The 15,015-nt window shown below is 38.7% G+C and overlaps 1 protein-coding gene across 1 annotated transcript; it reads right to left on the bottom strand.

The window, feature by feature from the left end:
• Positions 1-2,440: 2,440 nt before the first annotated feature.
• LOC113705936 (uncharacterized) lies at positions 2,441-7,966 on the bottom strand. Its single transcript, XM_027227837.2, has 3 exons — positions 7,727-7,966; positions 2,964-3,302; positions 2,441-2,836 (listed from the first exon to the last, which is right to left on the bottom strand). The coding sequence occupies exons 1-3, from the start codon at positions 7,964-7,966 to the stop codon at positions 2,441-2,443; spliced, it is 975 nt and encodes a 324-aa protein (XP_027083638.2).
• Positions 7,967-15,015: the final 7,049 nt, after the last annotated feature.

Below are 15,015 nucleotides of genomic sequence, written 5' to 3'. Positions count from 1 at the left end.
GACTATTTTGTGATATCTATGTCTATGACAACAGAAATACATGTGACTCGAGAACCATAACCTTACTTATATATAACTTTCATGTTATCTTTTGGTATTTCTATTATAGCCCATAATAAAAAAAATGATCCTTAAGTATCTACGCATTAAAGACTCACATCCTATTAAATATTAAAGCTCAAATTACAATAAATCACTTTTAGATTTAATCTTATTTGACAGTCTGCAATTTATACTTATTCACATATAAGTCCATTTTTCGGAAAGCCCGGGGCAGCTACCCTTGCCTGCCCCTCCCTTATGCCGTCGTTGCTCCTCTCTAAACACATCCAATTCTTAAATCCAATTTTACCTCTTATGTATGTGAGACAAGAAAAGGGGAACAAAGTTATTGTTCCTCAACCAACTCTCCCTTATATGAAATGATAATTTTAGAAAACTCCGTTGAAGTGTTCATGACAATATTAGTTAATACTCTTGGACATTGAAAAATATCACTGCTTTCTCCTAATTCAAACTTTTTTTGACATTATCTACCCATATCAAAAATTATGATTAAAAACTCATTGGGGTAGAGAGTGTAGACACCAAAATTTTCTCAATTTCAAGTCTTTTTTTGATTTTTGATTTTTGATTTTTCATTTATGAATTGCTTGAATAATTATTGTAATTTTTATTTTGTAGGTTTGCACAAAAAGAAAGAAAATAAAAAGAAAAATGGATGCTCAAAATTGAAAATTTTTGGTGGAGGTCTTTTCTTGTGTTAAATAAAAAATCTACCAAAAAAATCCAAACAAAAACCCAAGCCAAAACTCCACAAAAACCCAAGCAAAAAATTCCACAAAAACCCCTGCAAAACCCAAGCAAAAGTTTGGAAGCAAGGAGGCACATTAGCTCAGTTTCTTTTCTCAAAAAAAAAGGGGGCAGCTTCACGCGCGCGTGTGTTGTCTTCTTCCTTCGTGAACCAAAATAGCAGTACAAGAAGAGCAACTAGTTTTTTTTTTTTTTGGGCAATTCAAATTTGCTTTTGCTTCTTGTTTCTTTCCCCCCAAAGATTAGTTTGTACCAAGACACTTCACCACCCAAAATCCATCAAGAAATGGTTGGCAAAATGGATGTAAGGGACCAAATGAAGCCAACAAACCCTAGTTCCAACTCAGCCTTCACTCTTAGGGTTTTAGTTTGTTGGTTTCATTTAAAAGGCCTAAAAGTGAGTCTTCTTTAGGGTCGGGGGAGAGGGAAAAAAAGTTGGCCAAGAACAAAAGATAGAAAGAGAAAAGAAACAGGGAGAGAAAAAAATTTTTAAAAAAATTACGAACAGAGCTGACGAAACAGCCCTATTTCTCAACCAAAATTCGACTTCAAAGAACTTGGTTTGTACACAATCTATTATCCTCGGGGAACAACTTTCATTTTGAAAATTTGTAGAAAAAACATCTCCAAATCACTTGAATTAAGGCCTGAAGTCGCGGGCTCATCAGCACTTGAAGGAACTTGTTTGCTTTGTTTCAGAAACTTGGGTGCATTTTTCTTGAGATTTCTTGTGTTTGTTCAAGTTCACAAGTATCTGTGAGTAACTATAGCTCTTTCTCTTGGTTGATTTAACGCTTTGCATGAAGCTTTAAGCAATCATATGAGTTTTTCATGGGTTTAAACTTTAGATCTCATTTTTCTCATGATTTATGATGTTAAGGGGCTTGTTTAGTGTTTAAATGAGTCCACAAAACTATAGATAACTCGTTTATGTTAAGATCCAGCCTTCAATACCCTTAAAAATGCCTTCCGGCGAAGTTCCGACCAAATTTTTCTAGATTCCGGCAGGTCGTATTCTTAACCCGTCGGAAACTTCATCAGCTTTTTCTTTTATTTTGCTTCCTTTGTTTCTTTGTTTGTTTGTTATGTTTTGATCCTTTAACCCATTTGGGTTATTGTTTTTTTGTGTTTATGGGTTAAGAATTGGGTCAGAAAATTATTTTATTGTCGGGCTTATAGTTAAAACTATTGGGCTTACTTTTTTCTGTATACGTGGGCTTGTGCTTGAATTTTGTTTGAGACCTCTATGTTTTTATATGGGATTCTTGGTTAGTTTTGTTTGGGTCAAGACCCAAAAGCCCAAATTTGTGATCCGATTAAATGGGATGGGTTTTGTGAACTAGGTTAAGAATTTGTGTATTTTATTTTATCTTTCTTACTTTTTTTTTAAACATTTTATGCGTTTAATGGTGCTGGAAATTGGTTGAACTCAGTGGAATGTTATTTGCTAATTGGAGGCCATGAGAAAATATATTTGTAATTTAGCCCCCCAAATTTTGGTATAATTATACAAGGGCCCATAAATTGTGAAAAAAGTGGACAAATTTCTTCCTTTTTTTTTAACCAAAACGACAGCACTTTATTATTAATACTCTATCCAGATTACATAAAGGGTGGGCAACTACCCTTACAGTCTGCTTGAGCGCTCAAGCAGCCAACCTGGGAAGCTACCCTTCCATTCAGTTGAGCATTTCATATGTTTCGCCATCTTAGCTAATGTATGACTGACAAAGTTGTTTACCCTTTTAGTAAAGGTAAAACAACATTCATCAAAACTGGACTTTAATTTCCTGATATCAGACGTCATTGTGAACCTAACTACTTCATCTTCCTCCCTATTAATTTCATTCACAACCTGCATACAGTCTGTTTCAAATTCCACTCTTCTCCATCCATTCTGCTTCGCCACTAGCATAGCAATTCTGAGTGCCATTGCTTCTTCTAGCTTTGCATGGGAGCAGCTTGAGTTTGGCACTGCCCAAGCACCCATCACCCTCCCTTGCCAGTCCCTCGCAACCATTCCCTAACCTGCCTTATCAGCTTTTTAGTCTAGAGCTACATCAGAGTTCATTTTGATCCAATCTTCCTTCGGTCTCCTCCAGCCACTCATCCCTTCTGTTTTGCTCTTACTACATCCCCCCCACTTCCACCTGTGCCTCCTGAGCTTCCTGATACTCTCTCCACTCCATCACTACTTTGTTAACAGCTATCATTGGATCCCTTCTTCTATCATTGAATTGCATTTCGTTTCTCGATTTCCAGATTTGCCATAGCAGAATTACCATTAGTTCAATACGCTCTTTTCCCTTCTCCTTCTTCATAGCATCTTTCAGTTCTTCCCACCAGAGCCAAAATTTGCTCCTATAAATCTCTAGACCATCCCAACTTAGTGGAGCAGCTTTCCAGATAGCCTTGGCATTGTTGCAGAAGAAGAGCATATGTTCAATAGTTTCTGGATTTTCCTCACAGCACTTGCACAGATAATCTTCCTTTTTGAGTAAATTAATTCTGATCTTTAAAGTATAATTGAGGTTTTGAATAAAGTTTGTTGGATTTAGATTACTTAATTAGATAATTTTAGGAATTTATGCAAATGATTTAAATAAGAAATAGGCTGATGTGTTATTTTTATTAGGTTTATGGCATGGGTTTTGAGGCTTAAACCCAATGTTTTTGTTTGGTTTTAAGTTGAAAGAATAAATTAGGTTGGGCTATCTTTTAAATAAGATGGATTTGTTTATTTTTTTGGGCTGAAGTAATATGGCTCAAATGCATGAAAATGGCCCAACATGTTTTTTCGTAATCAGAAACAAATTTTGTAATTTTGCCCTTAATCTTTTGAGTAATTTTATTGTAGCTCTAAAATTTTGGATTTCATACACTTTGATCCTTAATTTAATTGTGTTTTGATCCCTAAACTTTATTTTTCCTTACATTTGACCCCTAATCTTTTTTAAAATTATAATTTGAACAAAAAATTTTCTAATTTTTGCTATTTAGTCCCTAACTTTATTCATTTATTTTTATTTCTCAATTACAATTGTTTCTCTTCTTTAATTGCTAATTGTGCTTCATTTAAATGCATTTAATTTATAAATTTTGGTTGCTTTATGTTTATTTACATTTTTCACAGTAAAAAGTGGAATTTAGTATATATTTACATTCTCTTTTAAAATTGTCAATTAAATTGGTGTATTGACCAGTTTGTTGATTTTGAAAAGTAGACAACTTTCCTTCCCCTCATTTAGCTGCTACTTGAAAAGGGAGGTATACCTATTACCCTTTAAATTCTTTTTATGTGCTTGATCTTATGTGTTTATATATTTATGTTTTTTTCATTTATTTATTTTAAGTTTTTATTCATTTTTATGCTTATTTAATGGAAGTCTTGTGATCATTTGGAGGGTATTTAAATGCCCAAATTATAATAGATTAGTAATATCCTTTTGTGCAAGAAATGTAATTAGATAAATGATGTAATAGATAGGTTCTATTTTTTGTAAGAAAATATAAATAGCTAGATGAATGTAATAGATATGTTAGATAGGGTTATTATTTTATATTTCCCCTTTTAGATTATAGTTAGGGCTCCTAATGTAATAGTTAGGTCTTATATCCTTGTGTACTTGTTTGTTTATGTGCTTATGTGGTTTATTCATTTTCTCTAGAATTTTTTGCATTTAGATATTATACTTATGTGTTATGTGCTATACATGCTTTATGTGTTTTTTGTGTTTATTTGTTTTAATTAAGTTCTATATACTTTATTTATTTATAATGAGTGCATGACGTCATCACATTAGTTCAACGCTAGTTATGGCTTTTCTCCATAATTTCTCACTAGTCCAACGCTAGTGAGAACTTGTAAAAATAGACTAGTCTAATGCTAAATCCTTTAGGCCATCAACGCGCTAGATTCATGTTTTGGTGTGACATATATTGCATTTTATACATTTTTTTCTATTTTTAGGTTATTTTCATTTGCATGATGTCTCATCTTATTTCCTTATCCCTATGTGTGCAAATCATATTGTACGCGATAAAAATTTCAAGTCTGCAAAACGACAAGAAAAAGAAATACACGACAAATATGTACTATATAAACTTAGAAAAAATATGTAGGTACAATCTCTGGAAGTTTCTCGAACTTATGGAGAGCTTCCTTCGATTCTTCTCCTCGAATACCAATCCAAGGGCTTCGCAGCTTGTTCTTGGATCAACCACCGACTCCTTCAAATCTTGATATGGAAGATTTGAAGAATTCGAGAATATTTGGAGGCTCAAGCCTTGATATGCGAAAGACTTGGAGAACTTGAAGATCCAACCCTTCGTAGCTTGAAGCTTCAATACTTGAGTGTATGAGATACCTCTTGAAGTCTCTCTGTGTATCTCTGTGGGTCTCTTTGATTTGGTTGAAAGACCTCTATTTATAGCTGTGGCAAGGGGTAGAGGTTGAAGACCTGCATACCACTTACTTGCCTTGCAAGACGTGCAGTCATATTAGGACTGTGCTAGCCAACTATTATCTCTTCATTTTATATTTATTAATAAAGAGATAAGTAATTTATCGATTGGCCAAACTTGTGGGGACACGTGACGTGGCACCGCTTGACGGGCCAAGCTACTGCAGTATATAAGAGGTATACTTGGATTAAATAGCTCTAAATATTATCCGTTTAATAAGAAATAAATACTTAGATATTTATCCAATAGGTATGTGATATGATATGATTTGGTTGGTGAAGATACCCCTGCGATTTGAATTGGTTTGGAACACCTCAACTTGACACGTGGAGGAATATAATTGGCTATTTAATAACCAAACTTTCCAAGTGTACATGATATATGGCAATATCCGATTGGACGAAAATATTTAATAGACCAATGGTAATTTTTAGAATTTAATTAAAATTCCATTGTCTACAAATGCCCCCTCGAAACTCGTTCGTGAATAAAATTAAAGCGGGATTTGAGCGAACGAGTTTCGACAATTTTTTCCAACTTAATTCGATTGCCCTAGGAGCAGGACGACATTAATCTCCAATTCAAATCCACAAACGTATGAAGCTCCTAGTCATAGCCTTCAATTGATAACAAACTCCCAAGGCCAGTTCCAAGTAACATTTGGGTTCCAATTAGCACTTGATGTTGATGATGACTAAGCAAGTCCCGAGGCCGGATTACTCCAATTTGAAGTCTTATAGTAGAGTCCGTGAATGGTCTTAGAGTTTTGCAATTCCGTAGCCTTACTCAAAGTTTTGCACTTCGTATATCAACTCGTGAACTTTGCTCATAAGATGGTCATGTGGGGTCTACCAATTCATGCAACATTAGTTATATCAATTTCAGGATCATGCCAAAGCTTTGTCGGACTATCAATTCAAGTAATGGTCTGTTCAATGTCATAGCTTTACTCAAAGCTTGGCAATTCAAATATCAATTCCTGAGCTTTGTCCAGAGCTTTGCAATGCCGTGACCTCTGAATTGGTGATAAAGTAGCCACCAATTTTAATTATAACCATTTGTCCTCAAGAAGCCAACGTATTCATTTGTAGAATATTGCACATCGTATGCCCAATCATCTACATGCAAAGTGCTTTAAAAAATGAAATCACAGGAACCCAATTGATCTCCCACGCATTTTGCTTATCAATCACCCACGGAACCCCACCGCTCCAAATTTCAAGACCACTTCTCCTTGTCGGCTCGGGAACTTCAGCGGCAAATCATCAAAAAATTCCTCTAATATGCCTAGGACTCTTGAATCAGCAACTTTCATTCCTTGTCATTTCCAAAGTTCATGCAATCTAGAAGTCTGAAACCGACTGCGATGGAGCCCATCATCAGCGCGGAAGCAATCTCCCAAGACTTAAAAGACTTCGTGAGCAGGTTTTTTTTTCCTTTTAACTCGGATTGAATGTTATAAGGGCAAGCCCTCCAATTTTTTTAAAAGATCAATTGACTCTCTTTAGCCTCATATCCACCGCCCCGGCCATGTGTTTAATATTCCCAAGCTGAACCAGAAACTAGTTGCCATCGGAGAATCCCAAGTAGAATTTGAGATTCGTTAGAATTCTACAAACCACGTATAACAAAATCTAATTAACCGAGCATGAAATCCTGAAGCCAAACTGATGTTAGAATCATAATGGACATTAAACTCATGTGCGCAGGACCTGAAAGTAATTTGAGCACCCGACATATATTAAAACTCCATATCGGATCAAAACTCCACGGTGACTTGCCATTACAAATTCCGCTGATATCCACGCAAACCCAAAGACTTTGATGAACTAATTTCGGTTTCGGATGGCAATCAACATATCCATTAGTAACTGGAATAAATTAGGAGTCCGCGGGATATGCACACTCCAATCTTAATTGACCAATCAGGAAGGTCCCGAAGCCAGACTCACGTTGGACTTGTAATCAATCTCAAAGTCATCTTACGGGTTCCTTGCATTAAAGAGCTTAACTCTACCTATTATAAATAGTCAGGACCGAAGCCGGGAATTCTTCACTGAAAGCTTTTAAACCAAGCTTTGTTCCTTTCTTCTTACTTGCCATCATCCAGCTGCCGCTACTGGGAATTGCTTTGTTGCCATCACCACCGCTTATTATTTGCCGTTCGCTCTACTCAACTGTCTTTCAACTGATAGAAACAAGCTGGAGTTGGTCATCACCTTTGCCGAGCTACTCTTAAATTATTTGGAGGTACGTATTACTTCTCCAAGCTACGAGTGGATTTTTTTTTTCTTTTGCTAGAGTCTAAAACTCTCCCTTCCTTTTTTATACTACTGTCTCTCGGACCTAATCACAATGCTACTAGTGTAAATAACCAAGATTATACCCGTGCGTTCACTTGTGAGAAGCCAGAGACAGCAATAATCACTTCCCGCTACTACCGAGTTGCCTTGTCGCTGCTACCAGCGCTTTCTTGTGGTTGGCGATTCGAGAGCTGCTGCCTAGAACTGCTACGGTCGCTGGTGCCACCAGATTGATGCTTGTTACTTGTAAACTGCCTCCATCGTACTGACCTAAAGCCGTTGCGCAAGCCGCTGCCGCGAGAGTTGATCATCCTCCGCTGGTTGCACTCCAATATCTTTCCGCCTGCCAGGTACTTGAAGCCCTTTTTGTTTCCTCCTTGCAGCATTTAATTGTTACAAGAAGCTTTGCTCAAGATTTTTGCATGCCAAGAATTGGTTTCGGTCAAGGCTTTTGCAGGTTTCATCATTGGATGCTTTAGTCACTAAATAGCTTTGGTCATACTTGTCAATAAATAGCCTCAGTCAAGGCTCTTGCACGCTTCATTGTTTGACGCTTTGGACATGATCAGCACTTGGAATTTATTTGTCTACTCCACGTGTGCTTTTGACTTGTATCTCCAAGACAATTTGGCCCTTTGTGATTTATCTACTAAAATAATGCCAAGCATGATATTTGAGTTATCCCTCAAGGTTGAGAATTTAGTCTCAATTTTTGTACCCCCTTTTTGTTTTGTTTTTTATTTTTTATTATTATTTTTTTTATTATTATTATTGTCTCTTTTTGTCGTTCTTGTTTGTTTTTTTTTCTATTTTTTTTTTTCGCTCATTTACTAGGGTAATACCAAATATAATATTTGAACCCCCCCTTATTCTTAACACTAAATATGATATTGAAATTTTTTTTTTTTTTGCTAATCTATTAGGACAATACCAAATATGATATTTGAACCCCCTCCCTTTTTTTTAACACTAAATATGATATTTGAGCAAAAGTTTTTTTTTTTTTTTTTTTTTGCTAATCTATTAAGATAATACCAAATATGATATTTGAACCCCTTTTTTTTCCATGTATGAGGGTAATATCAAATATGGTATTTGAGAGCCCTTTTTTTTTTTTAACCCACGTCAATATCTCAACTTTACTAACTTGCTCTTTTGTAGATAACCCATCTCGTGCCTGAAACGAATCTTGAAGCAACTTTGGGGATTTGAAGAGAGCCACCAATTAGGTAATTTAATTACCAAAATTTTGCGAGAAATTCCCTTGGTTTTCCAATACCTTTTTTTTTCAGAATTCCAACAATCATGCAAATTAAGGACTATGCCGTGCCACTACCGCATATTTCACTGACGGATGAACGGGGAGGAACTCAATCAAAGAGCTTGTCACTGCATGTTTACAAACCAGCAATCGACCCGCTCGCTGAATCCTTCATACCTCTCGAAGGATGCTTTCATCTCGAGGATTGGACTAGCAAGTGGACTAAGGAAGTGGTGGCGCCGTCGACTTTCTCCACTACGTCGAGGGAAGAAGAAGTGGTCGTACTAAACTCGTCACTCCACAATGGAGATCCAGAAATAGCCAAATTCACGCTTCCGTTTGTGAGATTCAATGTTGACAAAGTTACATGGAAAATCCCTTCGTCCTTCTTCGGTGAGGTGTGCTTCACCTCCCATTATTGGAAGTGGGTGGAGGGCATGCTTGGAAGGTATAAAGACATACTCACACGTGCTGGTATATTTGAAGCTGTCTACGCGTCGAGATACTCCTACGACCGCTGCGAAAATATCTTGCGAGCTTTCTTCAAATATTGGTGTCCCTCGACGAACACACTCCATACGCCCGTTGGGGAGTTGTCCATCACACTTTGGGACCTCTATCGACTTGGTGGCCTTTCGATCGATGGCACGTTCTTAGATGAAGTTGTTCCTTCGACGCGGGAGCTCCTTACTCATGACAAAGAAGGGAAGCCACTTCTCCCCGAGAGTTGCAGGCACCTCTTTTCCGCCTACTACCACCTTTGGACGAATGACCAAGGGGTATGGATGAAGGACTGGATTCGCTTCTGGTTCAAAGGAGAGGCTAGGTATCGGGCCCCTCCGAGTAGAGCGAACAGGAAGAAGACCACGTCTAAACCAAAAATGACTTACAACCCTTTTGGAAGCGTGGAGCCTTACGACCTTGCCGACACGAATGATTTCAACGCCCCTTTTGACACCCTGGGTATCCCAGGGTCTCTAAGAAAGGAAACCTATATTGCGACATTCATAGCATGTTGGATTTGCAAGTTCCTTTTACCAAGCAAAAAGGTCGATCGTATTCGCCCAAGTGTCTTCAAGGTTGCATGCTTAATGGCCACAGGAAAAGGATTTTGTCTTGCAATTCCCGTCCTTGCGAGCATATATCATGGGTTGAGGGAGATCGTCCACGCCCCTAACCTTGGAGAATACGGGGTAACTTTTCCAATCCATTACGTCTATGCTTGGATTGGCCAATACTTCGATGTCTGTTACGAAAATCATCAAGTGAGTAGCCACCACGCGCGCATGACAAGATTTAGTGGTGAGAAAATGGCAATATTTTATGGCCAATTGGAAGCTGAGGAAATCTTCAAAGAAGTGAACCCTTTGATGCTTCCTAAATTGTGCTGGACTGAGAATGAAGAAAAGGCGTTGATCGATGACGGATCCTTATCATCAAGACTCACGAGCTACTTCATTAGTCAACGCTCTTGCCATTTAACTCTACGTAAGGACCATACTTTCATTATTGAAAAATATAATCCTTGCAGGTTCAGCAGACAATTCGGCTTCTGTCAGGACATCCCCAACAACTTGAAAGAGATCACTCACACGTATACTTTGGGTGAGGCTATTCAACTATGGGATTCCTCAGTTCGCACGCAGATACGGTCTCGGATGACTATATCCGTGCACAGGAAGCATCCATTGATCACAAAAGACTATGACGCCTGGTGGTCGACTCGGTCAAATAGTGTCTCTTCAACTCCCTTTAAATTCACCGTTAAGATCCCTCAGCAATCATCGAAGAAGGGTAAGATTACCTCCGCTAACGAGTCAGGGCATCATAATGGAGCTATAGAGATTGTAACGGGTCTTGCCTCATCCACCTTGCGAAAGAACAAAATTACTAGCAGTCCCTCGAAAAATATTGCTACAAAAAATAAGTCTTCCAAGGACTCTTGACAGGCCATCAAAGAGGCGCAACCAGTGGTTCCAGCGAAGAAGACGCCGCCCAAAGCTTCAAAATCCTTATCGGCAACTCGCACTGAAGAAGATGTTGAAATTGAAACGGTGGACGATCGTGATTCTATCGAGGCTATAGAAAAGGAAGGAACTCAAGTTCAGGACATCGGATCTACTCAAGGAGGGGTCCATTCATTGGCGAGCGGTAGTAGTAGTCAAGATCGTCACTGGAACCGATCGAAGAAGAGGACATCTTCTGATTTGGAGGAGATTTCCTTTACACCACCATCGGTTGAAGTGTCGCCACTTAAGGTAATCATCTCTCCATCTATTTCCCTTTCTGTAAAAATTTTTTTTTTAAAAACTTTTTCCTTTTCAGCCCCCGTTTCTTGAATTCCGTCAAGAAGGTGTTGGTAACAATTCATCACCCGAACTCGAAACTGATGATATAATCTCAAACAACAAAAGCGACGAAATAGCTATCAGCACTCCAAGACAATTTGCCCCCAGTGGAGGTACTTCGTCAATGCATAAGAAGGAGCTGACTAGTTCACACGAAATTCGAAAAAGGCCTAAGGTGGCATTGGTTTCAGAATTTCATGGTCAAAAGTTGATCCAGGCACATCGAAGAAAGTACTTGCAAAGTTTGTGGATGGATTTCCGCGGACAGATTCTTGACACTCCAATTGAGCAGATCTCTTCTTTAAAAGAGTGTGCAGAGGAAATCATTGCAGAAATCACAAGAACGGATCCCGCCAATGGTCTGCCTTTAAAAGACCATTTGATGGAATTGTTTGCCAAGGCGGAGGCTTATGATGTTCTAGCATCTTCATCGTGGGAAAGAATGAGCAAAGAAACACATGCAGAACTCCTTTCCAAAGCGACCGTCCAACTCGAGAAAGTTAAGGCAAAGGGAGAAGAACTGACTTGTCATTTGCAAAGTCTTGAAGAAAAGTTGCAATCCATTGAAGCCAGGAAGAAGGTTCTGCAACAGGAACTCATCAGTTTGGAGAAGCAAAGCCTGGAAATCAGCTCGACTATCGACCAAAAGCATGAGACTTTCAAAGAGATCCAGATCGAGATAATCCAAGCGCATGATGAGCTATCTTCCATTGACAATGCTAGCATCTTGACTGATGATGCTGTGAAGGAACTTAAAGACATGAAGTCTGCACTTGAATCATATAAAGTAGCTGTAGTGGAATACAAATTTGATATTTAGGCTTTCCACCATGTTCTTCTTTTTCCTGAATTCTTTTGTCATTCATCATTTGTTTTCATGTAATGGGTTTCTTTTTTTTTCAATAATAAAACGCTTTTCATTTCTTATCTCTTGTTTGTTTTTTTTTTAAAGAGAAAAGAACTCAAATGGAGCATTTTATTATGTTTTTTATTTTTTGGAAAGAGAAAATTCCTTTTTTTTTTTTACAAGGGACAAGGATTTGATTTGGAGTTGTGTAACTGAACTTAGAAGTTGCCCTCCAAGCTGCCTACGTATCCTGACAAGGGAATCAAGTCACACGTAGTTCCTGCCGTTCACATTTTAACCTCATGCGAGTCAGGAGTATCTATTTGTTTACCACCTTAGACTTGGTGGAGTGTTTCAGCAGTTTAACCACATGCTACACTATTGGTGGTTGCCATCCACAGTTTTAGCTCATGCGGGCCAGGAGTCTCTCGTGGTTTCGATTACGCATAGTACCTTTTTAGGTACTTGCCATTGATGGGGCCAACCCTTAATCCATCTTCAGCAACCAACTTATATGAGCCGTTTGTATATACTTCTCGAACGACATATGGACCATCCCACTTAGCAGTAAACTTTCTTTGTCCTCCATGAGTGAGAATGATCGGTCTCCGAACAGCGAGTACTAAATCTCCAATTTGAAAAGAGCGTGGCTGGACATGTTTATTGAATGCTTTTGAAAGGCGGGCTTGATAACACTCAATCCGTTGCTGGATTTCCAATCTCTTTTCGTCGAGTGCTTCTAACTCCTCGAGGCGAAGACGAACATTATCTTCTTCACTGAGCCCTTCTTGAATCGCAATTCTTAGCGAAGGTATTTGACACTCAAGTGGAAGAACAGCTTCAACACCATAAACAAGCGCGTATGGGATCGCTTGCGTGGGAGTTCGAAAAGTAGTTCGGTATGCCCAAAGTGCTTCTCCAATTCGAAGATGCCAATCCCTTCTCAATTTATTCACGACTTTCTTCAACAGATTACATAAGATTTTGTTGAATGCTTCAGCGAGTCCATTTGCAGCAGCGTAGTACATGGACGAATTGTATTGTTTGAAATGAAACTGCTCGCAAATTTTGTTCATTGCTACATTGCAAAAAGGCTTACCATTATCGGTAATGATATAACGCGGGACTCCATACCGATAAATGATGTGCAAGCGAATGAAATCCACTACATTCTCCTTTTTGACCTCTCTTAGAGGAATCGCTTCAGCCCACTTTGAAAAGTAATCCGTCGCCGCCAAAATAAAAACATGTCCGCCAGAAGACTTTGGAAGTGGTCCAACTATATCCAAACCCCAAGCATCGAACGACCAAGAAGCCACAGTTGGGTGCAATGGTTCAGGGGGCTGATGGATGAAATTGCCATGAAATTGACATGCTTGACATCTTCTAGCAAAGTCAATGCAATCCTTTACCATTGTTGGCCAGTAGTATCCCATTTTTTTAATACGAAAGTATAATTTCGGGCCAGACTGGTGAGCACCGCATATCCCAGAGTGAGCCTCCTCCATTGCTTGCATGGCCTCATCTTCTCCAAGATATCGTAGAAACACCCCATCGAATGACCTTCGGTAAAGCGTTCCTTTGTAGTAAATGAAACGTGGTGCTCGACGACGTATATCAACCCTTTTCTTAGGATCTTCTGGTAGCTTCCCATGATTAAGGTAATCAATGATGAGGTGACGCCAATCTTCCTTTTCGATCTCATGGACAAAAATATGATAAGTATTTTCTTCTTCACTATCATTACCTTCATCAAACATCGGAGGTATGACCCAATTTTGACATATTGAAATCTGATTTCGATGAGAAGGTAGAGTGATCATGGACGCCACCCTTGCCAAAGAATCAGCTTATTAGTTGAAATTTCTAGGGATATGTTCTATAGTGACATTATCTAAATATCCCATGAGTTTCCTTACATACTTGTAATATGGGATCAATTCAGGTTTCTTGACATCATAAACACCAAGGAGTTGATTTACCACCAATTTTGAATCACCGTAGACTCTAAGATGCAACTGCTTCATGTCTACAGCCGTTTCAAGACCGAGGATCAACGCCTGATATTCAGCCACATTGTTGGAACACCGGCGTGTTAAAGTGAAAGAGTATGGCAATATATCTGCTTCAGGAGTATAAAAGACAACTCCCGCACCAGCTCCATCACGGTGGGCAGCTCCATCGAAATACATTGACCACGGCAATTCGACCATAAACACTTCTTCATCGGGAAATTCATCAGTCAACTCCCACTCGGCAGGTAGGGGATGATCGACTAAAAAGTCTGCCAATATTTGTCCTTTGACAGCCTTCGCAGGTACGTAAATAATTTCAAATTATTAAAACTGGAGGTACCATCTCGCGAGCCGATCAGATAGTACAGGTTTTGCCATGACATATTTAATGGGATTGGACTTAGATATGAGACGAATAGTATGTGCATGAAAATAATGCTTCAACTTCTGAATGACAAATATAAGTGCCAAACACAACTTCTCGATGGATGCGTAGTTCAACTCATTAGATGTCATCATCCGGCTCAAGTAATACAGCACATTCTCCTTACCTTCATCGTTTTCTTGAGCAAGTAAGGCCCCAACCGACCGTTCTTGAGCGGAAATATAGAGAATCAATGGTTTTCCTGGAATGGGCGCAGCCAGCACTGAGGGATTCATGAGATACGCCTTGATGCTTGTAAAAGCATTCCTACACAATTCATCCCACTCGAAGGGTACCCCTTTCTTCATCAGTCTACTAAAGGGTTGGCATCGCCCGGCCAAATTAGAGATAAACCTCCGGATATATGCCAACTTCCCTTGAAGGCTCTTCAATTCATGAATATTTCGCGGTTCAAGCATGTTCACAATGGCATCAATTTTAGATCGATCGACTTCTATTCCCCGTTGATGAACGATGAAACCAAGAAATTTGCTAGAAGTGACTCCGAATGCGCACTTCAAAGGATTCATCTTTAATTGG

This window comes from Coffea arabica, chromosome 8c (genome assembly GCF_036785885.1).
Source record: "Coffea arabica cultivar ET-39 chromosome 8c, Coffea Arabica ET-39 HiFi, whole genome shotgun sequence".
NCBI classification, from domain to species: Eukaryota; Viridiplantae; Streptophyta; class Magnoliopsida; order Gentianales; family Rubiaceae; genus Coffea; species Coffea arabica.
Note: the sequence above shows the minus strand (reverse complement) of the source record. Positions and strands in the feature narration are given on the sequence as shown.

Bases quoted from the DNA above. Each gene is read 5' to 3' on its own strand.
- LOC113705936 (XM_027227837.2), bottom strand. From the start codon at position 7,966: ATGCTGCAAGGAGGAAACAAAAAGGGCTTCAAGTACCTGGCAGGCGGA. The intron at 3,303-7,726 runs GCAACTCGGTAG...TTACTCAAAAAG, and splicing joins GCGCTGGTAGCAGCGACAAG to GAAGATTATCTGTGCAAGTG. The intron at 2,837-2,963 runs GTGGAAGTGGGG...AAGGCAGGTTAG, and splicing joins AGGAAGCTCAGGAGGCACAG to GGAATGGTTGCGAGGGACTG.